The following is a 22,342-nucleotide window of genomic DNA, read 5'->3' as shown; positions in this document are numbered from 1 at the left end:
CCCCACTATAGACATTTTCGCCACAAGTGAAAACGGGCAATGCCCAGACTTCGCATCCAGGGTCCCCAGCAAGGCTCCAAGGGGAACGCCCTATGGATGAATTGGTCCGGGATGTTTGCCTATGCTTTTCCTCCAACCCCTCTGATGAGGAAGGTGGTCAACAAGATCCACAGGGAACCGATGACGCTCATCCTAGTTGCTCCTATGAGGGCGAGACAACCATGGTACCCACACAAATTGGCGGTGTGCGACCCCATCAAACTCACGTGCTGGTACAGCCTACTCTCCCAGCACAAGGGCCTAACCGTGCATCCTCAGCCCAACTCAATGAACTTGGCAGAATGGCTCCTGAAGTCCTAGAGTTTGGACATCTCAGTTTACCCCAGAGATGTATGGATATCTTGAAAGAGTCAAGGAAACCTAACACAAGGCACTGTTACTATGACAAATGGAAAAGATTAATTTAGTGCCAGAATAAGCAAATCAACCCAGTTGATTGTACTCCTTCTAATGTCACCTATATGCTCCACTATTGGATGCAGGGTTAGTGTTTTTAACTTACTTAAAGTGCACCTGCCAGTTTTATCAGCCTACACCACTTCCTATAAAAAGGTGTCATGGTGGAAAGTGCCAGTTGTCAAAGCATTTATGGAAGGGGTAAAGAGATTCCACCCTCCGATTTCTAACCCACCACCAGGTTGGGACCCTAATGTGGTACTTACTAAGTTCATGGGACCTCCCTTAGCGCCCATGCACAAATCTAGTCTCAAACACCTGACTTATAAAACTGCTTTCTTAGTAGCCATCACCTCCATAAGAAGGGTCAGTGAAATTCAAGCTCTCAGTGCAGTATCCTTTCTTTACTGTTCATAAGGATAAATTGGTTTTACGCACTCACCCTAGGTTTCATTTCCAAATTCCATGTTAACCAGTCCATTGAGCTACCGGCCTTCTTCCAGGAACCCAAAAGCTCTGCTGAGGTGAAACTCCACACACTAGATGTGAGGAGGGCGGTCCTCTACAATGTAGACAAGACCAGGCCGCTAAGAAAGACAGATCAACTGTTAGTCTCCATAGCTCCAGGCAGAGAGGGAGATTGGTCTCTAAGAATGCCATCTCTAAGTGGATAGTAAGATGTATCCAACTGTGCTATTCCCTTTCAGATCAAACACTGCCTTTTACGCCGAGGGCCCACTCTACAAGAGGTACTGGAGCCACTCTGGCTTTCATTGCAAATATACCCCTTGACACCATTTGCAAAGCAGCTACATGGAGCTCTATTTACACCTTTACTCAGCACTACTGCGTTGACACTCATTCCAAGACAGATACTCAAGTGGACAAGCGGTTCTAAGACATTTGTTCGCTCATGACCCTTCTTACATCCCACCTCCTCCTCAAAACACTGCTCGCTAAACTATGGACAGCATGTGATCTAAGCAGATTCCAGAAGCCTCAGAAGGGATACATTACTCACCGTAACCGTATTTCTGATGCTTGTATCTGCTTAGATTCACATGCGCCCGCCCTTCCTCCCCTCTGAGAGAAGGCGCATGGATGCTTGTAGTCTTATCTATCTTATCTGCTTGGATACCCTGTACTCGTGCTACTCCTCATGCTACCTCATGTCAGGAAAAAATACAATCTGAGGGTCCTACACGTATGAGGGATCATGGGTACGGTGGACGTCACACTAGGGATAGTATTACTGGCACGCCCTACTTCGACGCCCCTTTTCGAGTTTTGAAAAAGAAACTGTAATACTCCGCAGCTTCCACTAGATGTCGGCCTATGCACACCTTCCACTAGATGTCGGCCTATGCACACCATGTGAATCTAAGCAGATATGAGCATCGGAAATAAGATTACGGTGAGTAATGTATCCCATATATATGTCAATTCCGTAGCAATGTTCTACATCTCCTAGCAGGGGGGCACCAAGTCTCCTCTTGTGGAACTTGCTATCCAAATTTGGAATTGGGCTATCCAACACAATGTCGGGCTCCAAGCTGTGCGCATTCAAGGTCATATCGATGTGGCTGCAGACTCCCCCAGCTGCCAATCTGCGGCGAGTTAAGATTGGGAGACTAACACGGATGTTCTCACCAAGATCTTCCAGCAATGGGGTTCTCCAGCCGTGGACCTCTTTGTGACATCATCAAACCGGAAGCTTCCTCTTTATGCTTCCCAGGGACGGGGTTGGAGTGGTTTCCTTGGGGGACGCCCTCGAGATCCCATGAGACAACATGAAGGCTTACGCTTTTCTTCCTTTGTCGCTCTGGAGACTCAGGAGTGCCTCCAACTGCAGACCCAAAGTTGCTTAAATTATGCCAAAAACAAGGGAGGGGGGGGGTCCTGGGAGTCCCTCTGCCAGACATTAGTACCGGCGAGACTAATGTTTACGTAACATTCAAATGTAAATACTACTTAAAACCCTATATAAAAATAGACCATCATTCCAAGCATTGCATATAATTGGTCCTAGTCAGCCATGCTTTCTTTTAAAAATGTCAACTCAATAAAGTTTAGAGAATCAGCCACATAATTCAAAACTCAGTTTTACAATTAGAAATGACTCGCTCTCAAAACTGGAAAATATGTTGCTGCCTTTGCAGCTTATTCCAAGTCTGAGACGTCTGCCTATTTTTATCTAATCCTATTCTTATACATTTCAAGGCCTGCTTCACGTGTTTTCTCGGGTTAGACCACCTAATCCATCCTTGGATTTGGTTGTAATGCTTCACGCCATGGCGGCTCAGACCTTTAGAACCTTTTGTCATTGGTGGATCTTCATCTAGTCTCATGGAACATAGCCTGCCTTGTTGCGGAAACCTCAGCCAGACGGATCGGTGAACCGCAGGCCCTATTGTACAAAGAGCTATTCCGTTTTTCAATAGGACAATAGTCCTCTAGACGCATCCATCTTTTTTGTAGACAGTGGTGTCCGACTTAAATATTTACTAGGAAATGTGTTTGCTGACTTTCTTTCCGTTTACTTGACTGAAGGGGAAAGAGTACTACATTGCTTGCATGTCGGAAGGGCATTCAAATGTTACCTAGGTCCAACTTCCCAGTGCAGAACCTCTCTCTTGGTTGCATATTGGCTGCAAATGCAGGACAAGCCAGCTTCAAAATACATTATTAGGTGCGTGTATGGTGGAAGAAAACAAATGGCTAGGAAAGTGGTCACCCCCAAAAGTTCTCAAGCTGATTCATTGAGGGTGAATGCTGTGTGTGCAAACTTTCAGAGACTTGCCTCAGTCAATAGATTTGCATAATGGACAAATGTGCTTAAATGGGCTTGTAAGTCTTCCTTCTGCATACATTGCTGCATGGCCAAACGTAGCTTCTGCTCTGGAGCAATCTGTTTTACAGGACTTGTTTGGGTAAAAGCCAACCCTTGGTTGATGCCCTTATTGTAGTTCTGCCATGAGTATGGAGGAAAGAGGACGGGGATGTTGGAATATGTAATTGCTTATTATGACACTATGCTCCTAGTCCAAAGTCCGGTTCTTCTCAATATGCCATCCAACTATCCCTACTGTGCCAGTAACCTGTCCTGGGCCTAGGCGTTTGAGTGGATTGTCAGGCTTTGCCTTGGACGGAGCAAGGGGGGACAGAACTACGCACAGCTTTGTAAATTAAATGTTTGTGCTTTACAAAAATGCTCCTGTCCCCTCCCCATGGGGGAGTATGGGGGAAAGGAGACTATGGACTCGAAGTATAAAATTCGCTATGGTGAGTAACTTTCACATATCCAGTGATGGCTGGCATGCCATAGTAAAACATGCAGAAACATATTTGCCTCCGCACAAAGGCCATATTGGAACGCTAGGTTTTCAACCTGCTAGTAATGTAAAGTGTTCTTTTGTAAAGTTAAACCGGTCCTTTTAATGTCCATGTACGCACATAACACGTACACATACAATGTATCTCTTATACTGTGCTTAACGGTTTGGAAGTATGCTCAAAGGTAATGTTGCCGTTTTAAATGTGTTGCTCTGATCTCAAATAGTGATGATTGGAAGTAAACTTGTGTATGAAAATGTTCATTAAATCTGTTAAATATTCAGTGTTTTAGTTGTAATTGGCCTAGTTTATTGCATTAAACCAATTGAGTTAGAGATGAACAAAAATCAATGTATTTGGACGAACAAATATATCTACTTTTAGATCACTGGATGTTGTCAATTGGTTCCTGTCTGGTGGCTAGCGATCGGGCACTTGTTCAGTTGTCTACATCTATACAAACGTAAAAATAAGACTTTTCAAAGCGGCAGGGAATAACTTGGCTGAAGGTAGCTTCTTCAGCCACGAAGAGAACCCAAGAAAAGTTGCATCGCTTTACTTGCCTCCATGTACCATGCATCTACCAAATCCTCTTGGCAGGGTCTGCTACATTCCACAGCCAATATATTGGACCATGCTCTGGTTCCCTTTGGGGCCAAAGAGCCCATTTTAAGCCAACACTACGTAGCCTAAAGACGCCTGCAGACTTGTACACAGTATTTCTGTCACCACACTATTTTTTAATTACTAGGAAGTGCCACCTATGAGCCAAATATAAAAATATACCTTGAAGGAATATGTTAATGGGGCGGTTCCTTTTTATTCAGGTCAACATTATATGCATGTGTAGCTCCTAGGAAATGTTATTACTACCTTTTTTCTGTGCACGAATTTAGACTGATGTGTTAATTGCGCGTTTTTGCAGTATAAATGGTAGCATGCGTTAATGTGCAACTTTTATTTTAGGGCCAGGTGATCGACTTCATGGAGCATGGTGGTGTGCCGTATGAACTGTAAGTAGCAATCTGTGCCGAACTCCTGTTTTTTAGGGCAGTTTGTTTTGTTGTTTGTACTTTAGAATACAACAATATATCTACAAAAGTATTATGGTATTTAGAAAGTCCAAACCGTTGCAGTGAACCAAGTTTACATCAGGTGTTCCAACAATAGATTCAGACTAGTCTACCTGGTTTCCACCAATTGCAACGCAGAGATCACTTCCTTGGTTTCCAGCTTTACACAGACTTTCCCCCACCTGCCCAAAAAAAATCTACCCTGAGTGAGCAGATGGATTTTTAACAATCTGTCATTATTTGTTGTATGTTACTACAAGCCAAGTCTTGTTGTATAACTTAGGCAGGTTTAACTCTAAGACTGACTTGATTCTATATGGATGGACATTTTAATGGTAGAATATGCGAAATGTATTTCTGAGCAGATTGTTATAGTGGTCCGTTACACAATTTAGTTGTATTGTCCACCATGCTCATCATCAGTACAGACTCTGGATACTTCTGGGATATTTTAAAATAATAAAATATATTGGGTACTCTGAATTAGACATTTACTGCTCAAAAAGCATCATCTGGGGAGGCCACCAGGGGGCGTGGGCAGGATGGACGCCTGAACGTCGAGCTCCGCACCCAGCCCCGGGTGAACTGCGATTTACCGGCGGAACGAGGGTCCCATGCACCACGCGACCCCCACCAAAAGACGTTGGAGCCTGTAGCCCCCACCTGGACCCAACTCTGGTCCCGATCCGGCGCTCCTGTGCGGAGTTACACGGACCGAGGCGATATCAGCTGCCCCTCCCCCACGACCTGGCGCGGAGTAACGCAGAAAGCAGCGCGAGCCGCGCCGCCCACGAATAGGCCCGAGAGGGTGGGCCCACGGCGCTTCCTCCCCTGGACATCTTCCGCGGCCCACCGCTTGACCCAGGGCCCCGACCTGAAGAAAGTCGTCCGCCCGCCCGGGGAGCACACGCCGGGGCGGCCCTCTGCGCCCAGGCGCTCCGCGCCCGGCGCTTCTGATACTCGAGGCCCGGCCCGACCTGGAGAGGACCATCCTCCGGACCTGGGAGCTACGGTACTGCAAGGGGGCCGACGCGGGAGCACGCCCCCCCACCATCACAACACTCGCCGAGACGGCCCGCGGTGCTCGGGGGCTCCACGCCTAACGAGACACGCCCGGTCACAGGGAGGCCCGAGTCCACTAGCCCCCTCCACGGCCTCAGAACTCGATCAGTTGAGGGCCACCCACCCACCCGTGGAGCAACGACAGGGCACCAAGGACACCAAGGACTGCGTGGAACACACCGACAGCGTTGTAAGACCTTGGGGACCCCCCAGTTGACTTGCCGTGAACCCGCCACCAAAGGGCCAACTCAACCACCCCTTCCCGGCTCCCCAGTCGACGAAAAGGCGGCGCCCGCCGATAAGTGGCCGGCACGAACTTTCCATGTACTGGAAAGAAAACCTGCAGAAATAACAGTTCGTTGCCAAAGAAAGTGCCATGACCACCGGTAGCCCCACTGCCCCACCCCCAGACCTGGGGGCTATCCAGAACAACATCCAAACGATTCTGGAGGAGATACGAGGGATGAGGACAGACATGGGGGCCAAACTGGCCGACCTCACCACCAAAGTTACCACCCTAGAAGACCGTGTGGAGGGTGTCGAAAATAATCAACTCTCAGTAACACTCCTCGAAACCCAAATGGACATGAGACTCCGAGACATGGAAAGGCGTGAAGAAGAGCTTCGGCTTAAGGTTGATGACATGGAAAACAGGGAGAGGAGGAACAACCTTCGAATCTTTGGCCTGGTGGAATCCGAGGGCGAGTCCACACAAGGACTCGAAGGCAAAGTGCACGACATCGTGAGGATCGCCCTGGGAACAGAGGACGTGGGGACGATCAACTTCGACAGGGTGCACCGAGCAAGGGGGGGGGGAGGCAGAGGCCCACGCTCGGTCCTGGTTCGGCTGCACTACTACAGGGACAAGGTCAGAATCCTGGAGAAGGCGAGACATCTTGGCATCATACAGTACGGCGACTCGAAGGTATCCATCTTTCAAGATCTATCGGCCCTAACCCTGTCAATGAGGAGGAAATGTGGCACACTTACAAGATGGTTGCAGGGAAAAGGGGTCCGATATCGGTGGGGGCACCCCTTCTACCTGGAGTTTGAGTGGCTAGGTGAGAAACACCACCTGATGTCGGAGGAAGACATACGGAGAGCCACGGATGATCTGGTGAACGACCGGGCGGGCCACTCAGGCGCCCAGGAGGGAGGACCACGGGACCCCCCCAGGGGTCCCGACAGACTAGGAAATCACAGCGGGAAATCTAAGGTCAAGGGGGCCCGAAAGTTTCGGAAAACCAGACACCCGTCGACGAACCTGGAAGACCACCCAAATTCATGATAATCGCGTTCGATTGGAGGTGGAGAAAATCACGAGGTGAGAGATGATTCGGGGTGCGGGCGCTGGAGGCCCTGGGCCCACGAACTGCCTTGAATGGGCGCCGCGGCGGCGCGGTGTTTAGCCCGCTGGACTATGGGTCGGCAGAGCGTTTTGTTAAAAAGTTAACTGTTTATTTGTGTTGCCCCATGTCCGAGGTTCAAGTTATGGGTTGGTGGCCTGGGGGCCCGGGTCCCAGAATTCTATCTCGGCCATGTGTACCGAAGGCCTGAAGGGGCCGACCTGAATCAAGTTTGCGATCTGGGACTCTCCAAACACACGAAAACCCCGGGGCTGGGGTTAGAGTCCTTGGTGGTTCGTTGACCAACCCCAACATATGTCGGGGAAAGTGGACGAACGCCTTATGTTTCAAGGGAGGGGCGGGCGGGGGGAGGGAGGGTACAGGGAGGGGGGTTTGGAATAAGGGGGAAGGAGGTAGGAGGGACAACGGGGCAGTTAGAGGGGTTCAGGGGGAAATTCAGTTAAAACCGCAGGAATACGCTTGGCAATGGGCTCTAAAATTCAATCACCACGAGGGGTTCAGAATGCACACCCGGAATGATGACAATGATTGAAGGGAAGGTGGGCACGTTGAATGTCAAGGGTCTAAACTCTCAAAATAAAAGGTCCCTCACGGGTAATATGTTCCGTAAACAACACCTGACGGTCCTATTCCTACAGGAAACACATTACAAGCGTGGGAGAGAGTCCAGAATCAAGGGGAAAGATATCGGCAGCAATTACTGGGCTTCACATCCGACCTCTAAGAAGGAGGGGGTGGGCATTCTCCTGGGAAGGGCTCTCCAACTCACGGGGGTGGAAACCAAGAGAGGATTTGGGGGTCGATTTCTAGGCGTCAAGGGGCTTTGCGAGGGGCAACGAGTCACTTTTGCCACTGTATACGCACCCAACTCGGGTCAAGTAGAGTTCCTCACACGGATCTTTGGCGTCATGGATGAATGGGCTGAGGGGGCCATGATTCTTGGTGGGGATTTTAATCTCATAGCCGACCCCCAACTGGATTGGTGGTCCGCTAGAGGTGGGACACCCAAGGGGATCACTAAGGACAACCTGGCTTTGCAAAACCTCCTGAGGGATCACTACTGGGTAGACGTTTGGCGCAAGGCGTACCCGGCCCAGGGTGGTTACACATTCTCTTCTCCCCCACACTGCACCTACACCAGAATCGACCTTTTGCTGGCCTCAGAGGAGGGGGATGGGGCGGTAACCCAGCCAAAGGTCGAGACCATAACGTGGTCGGACCACGAATTACTTGTAGCTAACTGGTCCCTGCCCGTCGCCCCGAGATCGGCTCGATGGCGGTGTAACGACACGCTCCTTAGGGATCCAGTATTCCGTGATTTCATGAAACAAGAAATGCTGGCCTACTTCGAGATAAACGACACCGGGGAGACGGACATGTCCACGGTATGGGAAGCGGGGAAAGCCACCTTCAGAGGTCTCCACATAGCGGAGGGCTCGAGGCGAAAAAGGGAGAGGGGCCTGGTCGAGAGCAGACTCCGAGCGGAGTTACAGATCCTGCGGGCCAGACTGGGCGTCCCGGGGGTGGACCGGAGGGCACTATTGGACGAGATGCAGGGCAAAAGACAGGAGCTCCATACGGTTCTCATAGGTTAGGTGGTTAAGAGGATGCGATATACCAAACAGAGATACTATGAACAGGGCGACAGGGTAGGCACTCTACTGGCACAGAGGTCGAGGGGGTGTAGAGCGAAGAGAGGGATTACCCAGCTAACCGACGAGGAAGGCAGAATTCATGGGAACCGGCAGGAAGTGACGGAATGTTTTGCTGATTACTACAGCAAACTCTATTCCAGGCAAGTGGGCGAATCGCAGGAGGATATTGCCTCCTACCTGGCAGAACACCCCCTCCCCAAACTGACCGACCAAGACTTAGAGGCCCTCGAGGGGGAAATCCTAGAGGAGGAGGTGGAGGGAGCCATTAAGAGACTGAAGGCCGGAAAGGCTCCAGGCCTTGACGGCTACACAGCGGAATTTTATAAACAGACCCAATCCACCCTAGTGAAGCCCCTGACTAAATTGTTTAATCAAATTAGGGGCAACGACACAATCCCACCGTCTTTCTTACAGGCCCTCATCACCGTCATACCCAAACCTGGTAAAGACCGGGCGGTCTGTGGGTCCTACAGACCCATCTCACTTCTCAACTTAGACGCCAAGATTTTTGCTAGGATCCTGGCCTCCAGACTGGAAAATTCCCTCCCACGCCTGATACATCCAGACCAGGCGGGATTCGTCCTTAATAGACAGGGTTCCGATAATCTAAGGAAAACACTTCATATACTAGCCACAACCGAGGCCAGAAACGAAGGCACACTCCTACTGGCTCTCGACGCGGAGAAGGCCTTTGACAGGGTCAGTTGGGCTTTCATGAGGGAGGTTCTCATATCGGTGGGGATGGGTCCAAGGTGGTTGGGATGGATATCCGCGCTCTACTCCTCCCCTCTGGCCAGAGTAGTGGCAAACGGGATTGAATCTAGAGAATTCCCCCTTGAGCGTGGTACGAGGCAGGGATGCCCCCTGTCCCCGTTAATCTACGCATTGGTGATGGAACCGTGGGCAATCTCGATCCGCAATGACATGGCCATCAGTGGTGTGCAGATGGGGGATATGCACTGCAAAATCGGCCTCTTTGCGGACGACGCCCTGCTCTACGTTACCAGACCGTCCCATACAATCCCTCGGCTACTGCAGGGCCTCACAAGGTATGGAGAACTATCGGGGTACAAAGTCAACCTGGACAAATCAGTGGCATTTGTGGGTGGGAACCTGCCGGACACAGAGGTGGCCTTTGTGGAGGACCTCCCCTTCAAGCGGAACGATGAGGGGTTCCGTTACTTGGGAGTCCAAATCACACGTAACCTTGAAGACCTGTATGGGGCCAACTCCCCCCCCCCCCCCCCCCCCCTCTCTGGTCAGCAATCAGGAGGGACATAGAAAGGTGGGCGGGAACGGGTCTCATGGATGGCACGCCTTAATCTCATAAAAATGGTGATTCTCCCAAAATTCCTGTTTCTCTTCCAAATGCTCCCGGTGCAAGTCCCCAAGGCCTTTTTTTGATGAAACAAAACGAATCCTCCTTAGATTCCTCTGGCAGGGCAAAAAACACAGGATTTCGTATGAGGTACTGACTAGGACCAAGGAGGATGGGGGGGGTGGGCTACCCCGACCTCGAGACGTACTATAGGACATCCCAGTTGAGGATCCTGGTCGATCACTTCACACCGGGAACGAAAAAACAGTGGGTAGCCATGGATAATAGGCCCCTGGCACCTGTCACACTAGAGGAATGGCTCTGGGTCCCAAGGAGTACGATCCCCAGAACCGTCTTGAGCCACCCGATTCTGAAAGTATTGTGGTCCCTATGGAGAGAGGGAGGTTACTACAGATGGCTCACGACATGGCCCTCCCCCTTGAGCTGTATATGGGCCCCCCCTTTCCTGGCAAAAATAGCGGAACCAGCAGCTTACCAGACGTGGTTCGAGGCGGGCCTTAGTAGGACCGGCCCACTGTGGGTGGGGGGCTCCTTCCTCCCCCTGAAGGACCTCGAGGAAGCCCTGGGAATAGGCACGCTTTCCCCGTTTCGTTATCTTCAGCTCAAGGGTGTCCTCACCGAGCCATCTTGGGGCGATACCCTCAGGAGGGAACTCACAGACTTTGAAAAGCTCCTTCTGACCGCAAAGGGTTCCAAGGGGATAATCTCTCGCCTATACAAGCTCTTTCTATTCTCTATCCCCCGAGACCCACCACCAGCACGCACGCAATGGGGTAGGGACCTAGGCGAGGAAATCGATGACGAGAGATGGACAGAGATGTGTAGACGGGCTAATCGGTCCACATCCTCCCTCCAATATCGCCATCAGGCCATCAAGATACTACACAGATGGCACTACCCCCCGCAAAGGATAGCTAGAATGCGGCCAGGATATGACCCACACTGTTGGAAATGCAAGACCGAAAGAGGTGACTATATCCACATGTGGTGGGGATGCCCAGTGGTTCAGAAATACTGGGACAAGGTGCGGGCCTGGATTAAAGGGGTGGATGGGATCGAACAAGCTTCCTGCCCTTGGCTCCTCCTTTTCGGGATTAGCAACGGGGAGGACCAGGATAGCACTCGAGACCACATGCTCCAGGTGATGCTGGTAGCAGCTAGATGCTGCCTGGCACAGAAATGGAAACACCTGAAAATGCCAGGGGAAAAAACCTGGGTGACCAAAGTAAGAGCCATCTACGACATGGAGTTCCTCACACACCTGCTTGATGAGTCCAAGTCCAACATCGAGGAAATCTGGCTCCCCTTCTTTGACAAATACGGCCGAGTGGTCTAGGACCTGGTGGCTGAGCTGAGGGATCCCCCTCCTCCCCAAGGACACGGGACCATGGCCCAAGGACTCTGTTGTGAACTGAACCCGTTTGATCCACATGACTTTGACGTGCCACACGCACAATGCACTGCTGCCTCTATCACTAAAAGAGCCCGTTACGCAAGTAACTACCTATGCTATGAACGCTCGAACTGAAGGGGGGTGGGGGGAGGGAAAAGGAGGGAGGGGTAGGGGGTGTGTTGCGTTTGGTTTTTTCTATATGTTAACTCACATTAATAAATGCAATGTAATAATGTAATCTCGTAATGCACAAAGGAAACCTAATAAAATCGATTTTCAAAAAAAAAAGCATCATCTGCCCTGTAGAAATTGGTCCGTCTCAAAGTGTACCAGAAAAGTGTTGGGATGCAAGTGCATAGTCTTGGGCGAAGAGATTGACTGTGAAAAATATATTCACAAGCGTCCTGTGCTAGCAGTTCTCATTGGGTGTGGCAGAATGTGCATGTACCCATTTGTAGTTTTCTTTGAACATTTTAGAAACACCAAATGGCCATACAGAAAGAGCAACTATGTATTCACGTTGCTGTTGCAGAGGTTGAACATAGGGTGATTTACATTGCATTTAGTAGAAGTATGTTTTAGAGGGATGTTCAAGTAGGTAGCTGACATGGGTAGCCATAGAGGATGGGGTCCGAGAAGTGTTGCGGTACAGGTGAGGTCCGGGGACTAAGGTAGCAAGAGTTCCACTATGTTGGATTTTAGGGAATGCTACAGGATGCGTTTTAGAGCGTATGATAAAAAGGCTCAATGTGGAGCTGCGGCTCTGTCCAGTTAGCCCTGAGAAAAGTTCAACCCCACCCCCCCACCTCCAAAACCCCTGCCCCCAAGAAGAGGTTAGGATGTCAAGGTCACAGGCAGCTGCGCTGTGCTAAGTTAATTGAGCCGAGCTGCACAGCTTTGAGGAGCTGAGAAAGGAATGTTGGGCCTCGGGAGGATGCACCCTTTTTGAGGGTTCAATTCATGTGAGCAGGGCATGGGGCTCTGGGATGAAGATGAAGATTTAGAGCACTACTGCCGCTTAACCGAAGAGCAGTCATCCTATTTGAACTACTGGTGCAGGGACTAATAAGTGAAATTCAGACCGAAGAGTGGTGCCCCGATCACTTCATGGGCATCTGGGTTCCCAGAGGGTTAAGGTGGGAGATGTGCTAAGGCTGTACCGTGATTTGGGATGGGAGGAGCAGAGGTGATGCCAATAAATGCATTTACAAGGGTAGGAAGCTGTTTGTGCATGCCACAGTGTCTCGTATAAGGAGGCGGGCCATTGTGTTATCAAAGCAGTGTTGACCTGGCTATTCACACTTTGTTCAGGGCCCGACGGAGGGGTGCGCATCACGTGATTGTCAAGAATATTTTACTTGTTAAAGAAATTTTTTTATGGTAACCATATACCTGGTAGTTGATCAATTCTTAGTGACTATGTTGTAGGGCACGTGTTTAGGGGAAAGTTTAGATCATGTGACCAATAGGGCAATGGACTATAGGGGACAATTAGACTTGTTTACAGCTGTTCGTCAATGGGCAGTCCGAAGTGTGGGAATGTTATCTTTTGTATGCATAGATCTGTTAATTTGTGGTTTTTCGCTATAAAGATGTAACTTGGGGTACGACGAGCTCCGTGTTGGTTTGGTTCTACGGGACCGTCTGATACATTAGCATGTAATTCAACTTTGTTTTCCTTGCAAACTGCATTGATTTGGCGTTTTTATCAATGAGGTTTTGAGCCATTCAACCTACAAGATGGTTGTATTAATTAAGTTGGGTAGTTATTATTGGCAGGGCTGCAGTTCACCTAAAAACTAAGGGGTTTTTCTATTCATAGTTGTAAGACGGGGTTGTCTTTTATCTCCCCCTTTTATTTGATTTCTTCATTGAACCCTTGGCTATCTGCATCAGAAAGAATGTGGCTATTCAAGGTAGGCGAGTAACTGCGGGTACGAACCTTACATGGAAGGCGCTAGAACCTTAAAATAAATGTTGAGATGGGAGGCTGCATGTACCAAGGACCCATAGGCCACCCGTAAGGCCTATGATAAGTGTAAGAGTATAAAAAGGAAACTGGCTCTTGGTTGTCAGCGCTAAACCCTGTTATGTGAGATTCCAATTATGAATAAACAAATTTTCAGTGATTGATGTCAGATTAAATACAGCTGTCAGAAAAAAATGTTATTAACAATCTTGTTTTAATTGTCCCATTAGGAAAATAGCTCAGCCGACATGTGTTTCGACCTGCTCTGGCTGTTAAAGCACATACATTTGAACAAAAAGGTCAACAAAACCATGATGGACATGTATTGTGCCCAAATGTGAACACACAAAGATGCGTGACCGATTCACACACAATTATATGAAGAGTTAAGTAGTGCATAAGAAATAAAATAAGATGTAAAGTACATACCCATTGTCCTATGTCAACAGAGGTATTGTGGAAACGGGCAAAGACAAAAACGAGGACATTGGTATAGTTAATAAAAGTTCAACAGTACTTGTTTTGTAGAAAGAATTAAAGATGCAAATAAAACAGGTGCAGCCTCATAATACACCAGAAATTACGATTATTATATTGATATTTATGTCATCAAAATGCTGGTAACTGAGTGATGGTGGTTGAAGGGCATGCACTTCCTTTTGCCAAACACAGGCCAGAAATCCACAGAAAATTAGTCAAATGGTGAACAAAATCTCTAATGTCATGTTAAGACTGGTGGAGAATTGTGAAAGAAAGACGCCAAAGAGCTCACCAAGTCAATCTGTATTCCAAGTCCTAACTACAGAAAAGTGCGTGCCATGGATATAGGTCTGATTGTGTAAATTCAGAAGATAGGTCAAAAGAATAATAAACAACGCACCCTGTTCTAGATCCGCGTTGGAGAAAAATATTAGAAATAGTCGGATCCTTAACAAAATGCCCCAATTTGTTATACGAGAATAAATCCAGTCCAGTACTGTATAAGAAAACAGTCTAAGATCATGTGTGCCATTATGAAGAACTGACAGTGCCTAAGTACAATGAATTGAGGTGTAAAACAATCCGCAAAATTAATATGGAAATACCATACAGCCTTGAGGACGACCCAGAGCGTGTCGATAACGCGTGTCGGCTGACCTATTTTCCTAATGGGGATATTAAGGGTATTTTGATGGTTAACTGCATCTCTAAAGTGCTCTTATATGCAGGTGACTTCCTAGTTTTACTTTCTGATCCTGGACCTTTGTTTAGACAATTCATTTTTTACTACAATCGATTATAAAATTAATGTTTCTAAAACATTGGCCTTTCTAATCTCAACCTAGAGCGGGGAAGTATGGTTGGAAACATGGGCATACAGATTTCCAGGTAAGTTAGTATACCAGCTTCAAACATCCGATCTAAGCTTGCAGAGGTAGCTATTTTATGTTGGTGGAGGTTGGATCTGACATTATGGGGGAAAGTTAATGTGGTTACGATGGTCCTGCTTCCTAAGTTGCTTGATACATTTAGAATGCTCCATCTTACTTTGATGGGAGAGCTGCTTCGTAATATAGATAGTCTTCCAGATTTTCTTATGGGGGTGATGGTGAGAGATCAGGGATCCCTAAAGTTGTTCTCATGAAACCTGTATGCTTGGGTGGCTTTGGTTTTCCAAATGTTGCTTTATATCATAGACCCTTTTACTTTCAGCACCCCACATTTTTGGTTAAGGGAAGACTCCGCTAGTGGCCCAAATTGGGTTACTATCAAGAAAGCTTCTGTTCACCCTGTCCCCCCTGGATTGCCTTCTTACTATGGATAACAAATTGACTGCTGATCAGACTCCACCATTTGTTAAACATGTTTTAAAGGAATAGAAAGAGTTGCAAGAGTTCTGGCACGAAATAGCTCTTTAGCTTGGATTCTTAGCTTTGGAAAACCCAGCTATTCAGATCGATAACCGTAACCTTTCTGCTCCTCTTGGTAATTTGCAGTTATTTGGAAATTTGGTTCAGGTTCACAATGGTGTTTCAATCTCCCAAGTTCCTGCGATTCAAATATTAGTTGCGTCCATCAGAGGATCGCCTATATTATGTGCTTTGTGATGTTTTTGAGACTGTTTTCGTCCTTTAACACCTTGTCGCATGATGTCCCCTCTATATTACATTTATCCAGCAGCATGCCTCTTTCTGCCTCATTTCTGTAAAAACTTCTCACTCGGATAGGTGCTAATGCTGCTTCTGGTCATGGTAGGGCAGTATGGAGTTCATACTTGGGTTTGGAGATTTCACATGGTGAATGGAGCAGTATTGGAGCTGGCCCACATAAATTTAGGATTGATCTAGATGGAAGGTTTACTCAACAGCAGATTTTACATTGTATTTATTGGACCCCCTCGAGAATTAAACATTGTAAACTTGTTCAAGATGATGCATGTTGGAATTGGAAGTCGGGACATCAGAGCAGTTTTGCATATGTTTAAAAGGTTTTGGGAAAATGTCTTACAGCGTATGGACCTCGTGTTGTGTCTTAACTTCCCTGTAATCCTTTGTGTGCTAGGGTTGTTTCCGGTAGGGTTTTGACTGTCTATTGGCTTACTCTACTGTTCTTAGTTTAACGCTACAAATCAGATAACATGATTGGTGTGCTAGACTGAAAATTGTGCAGTCTGACGGATATCTTGGGATCGCGATTCCAAACCTGGGTTTCCAAACTATGTATTGTAAAAACATATTGTGGGGCATTAGGAGCCCCTTGTGGAACATTATGTTGATGGGTACAAGAGCATAGCCAAAAGGCAAACCGGGACCGCTAAGTTTGCAAACACAGTGCTGGGCTAATGCAAATTTGTACATTCTCTGATAAATGTATGATAGAGGGGCTTTTGGGGGTTTGATCCACAGGGGCCCAGTCGCTAACCATTGATAACGCAGGGTCACTGATTGACAATTAACATCAAAGCAGAGGCACTAATGGGAGGAAAGCAATTAACATCAAAGCAGAGGCACTAATGGGATGAAAGCAGATATAATTACTGTGCTGCTGGTTAAGCATTCCAGACACTGTAGCAACATAATGGCGGCTGGGGCCCAAGTCACAGTATCTAGAGGGCATGGTAGCAGGACCTTGCCTCCAGGGATTGTAAGGATGTTCAGTGCCTTGGACGGTGTGTGGTGTTCACTGTGCCCAGGACATGACTTATTTCAATGCTCCCATCCATTGTCTCCAGATTTTATGGGCGCTTCACTGTGGACAGACAGAAATATTCCAAGCCCATGGCCCCGGTGCTGTAAAGGGGCTGAGAGCATAGCAGAAGGCTGTGCCTGGCGCACAGTCTATAAGAGGGCATATTAGCAGACCACACTCAGTACTTTTGGCGGGTTCACTGTGCCATGGGCAAAGTGCCTGCAGCATGTGATGGAAAGCCTATGACTTTATTTCGTTTTCTAAAATATCAAACTTAACTAAAGAGTGCAAGGGGATTTGGGTTTTCTGGCATGCATGCTATGTTTAGTGTGTAAGAGCCCCTCTACTGAGAACGAACACGGTTCAAATAACCTGTTTTATTTTAGTTTTTTTTTTGGTTTTTTTTTTTTCCCAAGCGTTGGGCTTGAAACAACTCTAATTGTCTCTGAGCTCGATATTTCCACTAACAAACATTTCCTTTAGACATTTTATCAATGCTAAGGTCTGTGATGGTCTCTCTCATTGTAGCAATCTGGACCACCAGTGATCCGCACAGAGCGAAGTTTGCTCTTAAAAAAAAGATTTGGTCAACATCTTACTTCTAATTTCAGTTAGTGCAGGGCTTAAAAGCACCCAATGCTGTAAGGTCTCTAGTCTACAGTTTTTGGCTTAGGTGGTCGCACCCTTGCTCTCAAGATTTCTCGCGTTGGAAATAGATTTGATAGAAATTTCAGAAACGGAGTATGATAAGGGCTGTTTGGAAACTTCTGCAGGTACTTGGGTATAAGGTTATAGGATCTTGCTTCCGTGGGAGTCTGTGAAAATAACTTGAATGATTGTCTTTGCGCCTTCGTTTCGATCCAATCTAGTCTCCAAAGTTTGCGTTTAGCCAAAAGCTTATTTGTAGTCAAGATGTGTTTCGATGTCTATAGGTTCTGTAGAATCGTCTCACAAATGTCCTTCCATTCCTTCAGTACAAGGTCAGAACCTGTGTTAATCGCTCTTTTTACCATTTTAAAACCTCTCATGGGTTTTGGTGAGAGCCTTTCTGTATAGTCTTCATATATAGGGATGGTGATTTCCCTACCACCATTGCGTAGAGCAAAATGATGCCCAATTTCCTTCGGATCGGATAGGCGTGCTTTTTGGTATTTCAAGTATGGTCGCCCAAAACATGCCCTCTAGGGTAGGCCATACATGGGCAGGTAACGCAAAGAAAGACTGCTCTGTACGTCAAAATTAAAATTGCTTTCATCCGATAAAATGAAATTAGTGGTAGTCATGAAAATCTGCAGTATCTTTTTTTTGTATCTCTCCCTTGTGATGCCAGATTCTTTGCCTTGTTGCGCAAAAATAATTCTCTCGGGGAATCTCTCACTTGTGTTAAGGCACATCCCAGGTAGATCAATGGGCTAACTTTTGCTAGCTTTTTGTTAAACATTAAGTGTTTGCATGATTTGATGTCACTTGCTGTACCAATTACCATGATTCTGTTTTTTTCCGGATTGATCTTTAGGCCATTTGATTTGACATCTTGCAGAGCATTCAATTGCCTTTGTAGTCCAATGGGAGTCTGGTCTATTAAGACCAAGTCGTCCGTATATAGCAGCCGATCTATACTCCAGCCGTCTCTTATTTTTTATTTTTTTGGGGGGGGGGGGGGCAAAGCTTCTAACCTTGGTCATTGTTCTGTAAATCTGATGTGAATAAATGAAAAGTGCGTAGGTTAGGGAACAACCTTGCTTTAAACCCTTTTCAGTTGGTATGGGTTCCGAGAGCAGGCCATTCATGTTTAATCTTGCACTGAGTGATGTTTCGGAGTACAAGTCACTTAAGGCCTCCCTCACGTCATTTGGACAATTCCAGGCTTTGAGGTTAGACCATAGTTTAGTGCAATCTATAGTACCAAAAGCCTGTGCAAGGTCTATGAAGGCTGGATAGATAGTTCGTGCTTTTAGAATGTTGATCCGGAATACATACAACAAAGTGCCCACTCATTTGACAAACGCTGTTTGTAATGTGTCAAAGATGTTAGTTTTAGTGGTACATTTTAAGGGCTTCAGAGCCAGGGCTGCAAAAATCTTTCCTGCTACGTCCAAAAGGGCTATTTGCCTGTAGTTTCTCAGGTCCGATCTATTCCCCTTTTAGAAGATGGGCAACAAAACAGATGTTTTCCTATATGATGGAACTCTTTTGGTCGTCTTCACGTATTCAAATGGCTCACTTGGAAAGAACGCCCACAAGTCAGGATTTTTCTTTAGCATTGCATTTGTCATGCCATCTGGACCCTGGGGCTTGAGAGCTACTAAGCTTTTGTATTGGATCTAGGATGTCTTCTTTGCAATTTTGAAAAGTCAATTGCTCTATACTTTGGGTTCTATCATCTTCCTTTCTCTCAGACTGTTTGTCAATCGAGAATATGTGATGAAATGTTTGCATTTACTGCATTGGTAGTCCATGCCGATTGTGGTCCATTTTAGGGAGTTAATGTGATGCCATCTTTCATTGGTGTTCTTCACTGCAATGTTTTCTAGCATTAGTTTTGCATCTCGCTGTGCCTTCTTGCCCACACCCAGTTTCAATGTTTCAACGTACACGCTGTTTTGATAGCTTCTTGCGACAAGTTGCCTCTTAGGTTTCTTAAGCATGCTTTTAATACGCGTTTTTGATAGGCCACATTTGTCATAAGTAGTTCGGAGTTCCGGCTGTATGATAAATAACCTGTTTTTTATAGAATTTGTTCCACTCAGGAGGGTCTACAACCACGTTTTCACTCACTTCACCCTTCACAGGGGAGAAATATCCATTTGCATATCAGTCTAGTCCCACCCACTTAGGCAGTCCAGCACTGAAATGCTAGGCAATTCGCCTCTGAACAGGCATGCCATCAGCAACCCCAGGCACGTGTTTGGACTTGTTGGGCTTCATCAGTGAGTGGGGCTCACAGACCTTCGTATAACTATTAGGGACTTGTGTGGTAGGGGAGGGGTTATCCAAATGTGGGCCCCTTGATAACTGTGCTTAGAGAGGCACATCTTCACCTCACTGATGAGGCCCAACAAGGCTAAAACATGTGTATAGTATTGTTGTTCTTACTCTTGTTCAGTTGAGATTTGCCAAGCGTTTCAGTGCTGGACTGTCCAAGTGGGTGTGACCAGACTGATCTACAATGGATATTTCAAATGGATTGTGTTCGTATGTATTCCTCATCTTAGAGTTTCTTCGTTTCCAGCTGCTTTGGAAAAAATGTTTCTCTCCCGGCAGAGGGTGCTGTACGTCGAGACAGTCGACTCCATGACCTAGGATTGGTCTCTTGATAAACTCCCATCAGCTGATCCTCCAAGTTACCAGGAGGACCTGACCTCTGGCATTGGTTTGGAACCACGCATACCCTGGGTTCCGAACCCTAGGACTTGACATTTGGTTCTTTGGCCGTGGCCACTAATACATCAGACTCTGGTGGGGGTCGCATTTGGTTGCTTTTCCCTATCACACACAACCAGGACGTGTTGGGGTTTTGCTTTTTGTTGTTTCCTTTTCTTCACTTTGTCTTTTTAACTCATTATATAGACTGTGTATCCAGCTACACATCTTGTGGATGGTTTTTGTTTGAAAATGTTTATTTCTTGCCAAATACCAGAGTGTATGTTTCATACTATTCGATGCAATTCACTGTGCACTTGAATGATCATGGTTTCTGTTTCTGAAAGTACAATTTTTTGTAAATGCTCTACTGTACAATTAATAAATAGCCACTAAGCTATCACAGTAACTTTCTTTATATATTGTCTTTTTATTGTCTTTTGCTCCAAGGCAGCAACACTCGATGCTTCGGGGTAGCCTGAGATATCAAATTAATTAGATATCCAGAGTATTTGGGTTCAACATTCATGGTTTCATAGGCGAATTAGTCTTAAGCCTTCTGTTCGTAGAGCACCACACCGAAAAAACAGTGTGTTACAAGATAAATATTTTTGATGGGATAAGGTCAGTTCCTTGTTTGTTCGATGCCCTTAACCTGACCTTCCCAATACATAGGGCTTTCCCTCCAGTTTACTTACTCGACTCCATGCCCTTCGACAGTTTCCATCTTGGCTGACATCGTTGAGTACATATACCACATACAGCGCCGGTTGGCTTCAGTTCCATTTTTCCGCGAATGCGATTGCTTCAAGAATTACAGCCTGCTTCAGATTTCTTTGTGAATGTTTTGAAAAAATTGCCTTGTCTTCAGCTCTGAATACAGACTTCAAAAAGTGCCTAAAATGCGGCACCAAAATGTCCATCACGGATCTGCATAAGGTATGTATCGGGTGCCTGGGCATCTTGCATGTAACCGCCGACTTTCGATCCTGCCAGTCGATGACTGGAAAGGCCTTAAAAGAGCACAAAGCTAAATTATCGGTGGGTAGGATTGTCCCAAATCCCTGTCCACTCCTTCGAAATTTGGGTCATCCCACTAGTCGAGAGATTCCTCTCCTCACCAAAAAAATCTAAAAAAGGTCCCACTCGAGGAGCGCACACTCCTTGTCATCAAAAATATCAAAGAAAAGGCATTGATCACCTACTTCTTCCAGATGAAATTAGCATAGTCTGCCTGACTAAAGCCTCCAAAGAAGAGTGGGAACTTTTTAGGAAGAAAATTTGCTAAATCATTGAGGATCAGGCCCGTCCTCGAAACATAAAGGCCATGCTACAGTTGATAACTAACATAAGGCCAAGACAAAAACGGTGCGCCCTTGAGCCCAGGTCATAAGCCTAAGGCTACTCAAGAGTCTGAGTACTCGAGAAGAGAAATCGTTGAAACAGTCGAGTCGGTCAAGTCCCTTGAAGCACAAGAACAAAGGCAAGCCAGCGACGTTGACGCTGATACTAAAAACATCAACGCTGACTGTACTTTCTTCGATGCCTTCAACTCAAAAAAGCCAGGAAAAGGTTTTCAAACCTTTACCTAAAAAGGAATCTTTTAGATACTTAACTTCTAAATATGAGGGCTATGAAACCTCCGATGATAACTCTGCATGCGGTCTCCAATTGGATACCCCTAGTATTCAAAGACATACTAATGTACCTGAATGTTTCTTTTCAGAAGAGACCAGGGTTGGGGAGCAACATGACACCCTACAGACAGCTAGTGGGGTAGACATCTCCCAGAACTATATTTTGGCAAACCCTGACCCGTCTGATGCGTCATACAGAAGCCTAATGTCCAGAGTGGTAGAATTCCTGTGATGGAGTAGACCAACTCCTGCATTTGAACAAGAAAAACCTAACTGATATATTGGACAAAGGACCTCAATATGACCCTATACTTCCGTTTCATGTGGCACTTGAAAAAAGGGCTGCAGCAAACTGGGAGGCTGCAGAGTCCAGCCCTGCAGTAAACAAAAACCTCACAAAAAAATACAGGCCATCCACTTGTGACTCTGGCTACCTGTCAATACATCAAACTGCTGAAAGCCTAGTAGTACAAGCAGCTACATCTGTCTCCAAGCAAGCTGCACTCTTGGGCAAAGAATCTTTTCTC

At 46.7% G+C, this 22,342-nt stretch overlaps 1 protein-coding gene across 2 annotated transcripts in view; it reads left to right on the top strand.

Moving 5' to 3' along the window:
• The window catches only part of RPS6KB1 (ribosomal protein S6 kinase B1), a 718,570-nt gene that overhangs the window by 56,486 nt on the left and 639,742 nt on the right, over nucleotides 1–22,342 (top strand). For both annotated transcript variants that reach the window (XM_069615097.1, XM_069615096.1), the window contains exon 2: nucleotides 4,756–4,802. In XM_069615097.1, the coding sequence (XP_069471198.1) occupies nucleotides 4,756–4,802 (47 nt within the window). The remainder of the gene's footprint in view (nucleotides 1–4,755; nucleotides 4,803–22,342) is intronic.

The sequence above is a fragment of the Ambystoma mexicanum genome, chromosome 9 (genome assembly GCF_040938575.1).
Source record: "Ambystoma mexicanum isolate Mex_15411 chromosome 9, UKY_AmexF1_1, whole genome shotgun sequence".
Taxonomy (NCBI): Eukaryota; Metazoa; Chordata; class Amphibia; order Caudata; family Ambystomatidae; genus Ambystoma; species Ambystoma mexicanum.
The sequence above is the reverse complement of the archived record's forward strand: the minus strand, read 5'-3'. Positions and strand labels throughout refer to the sequence as shown.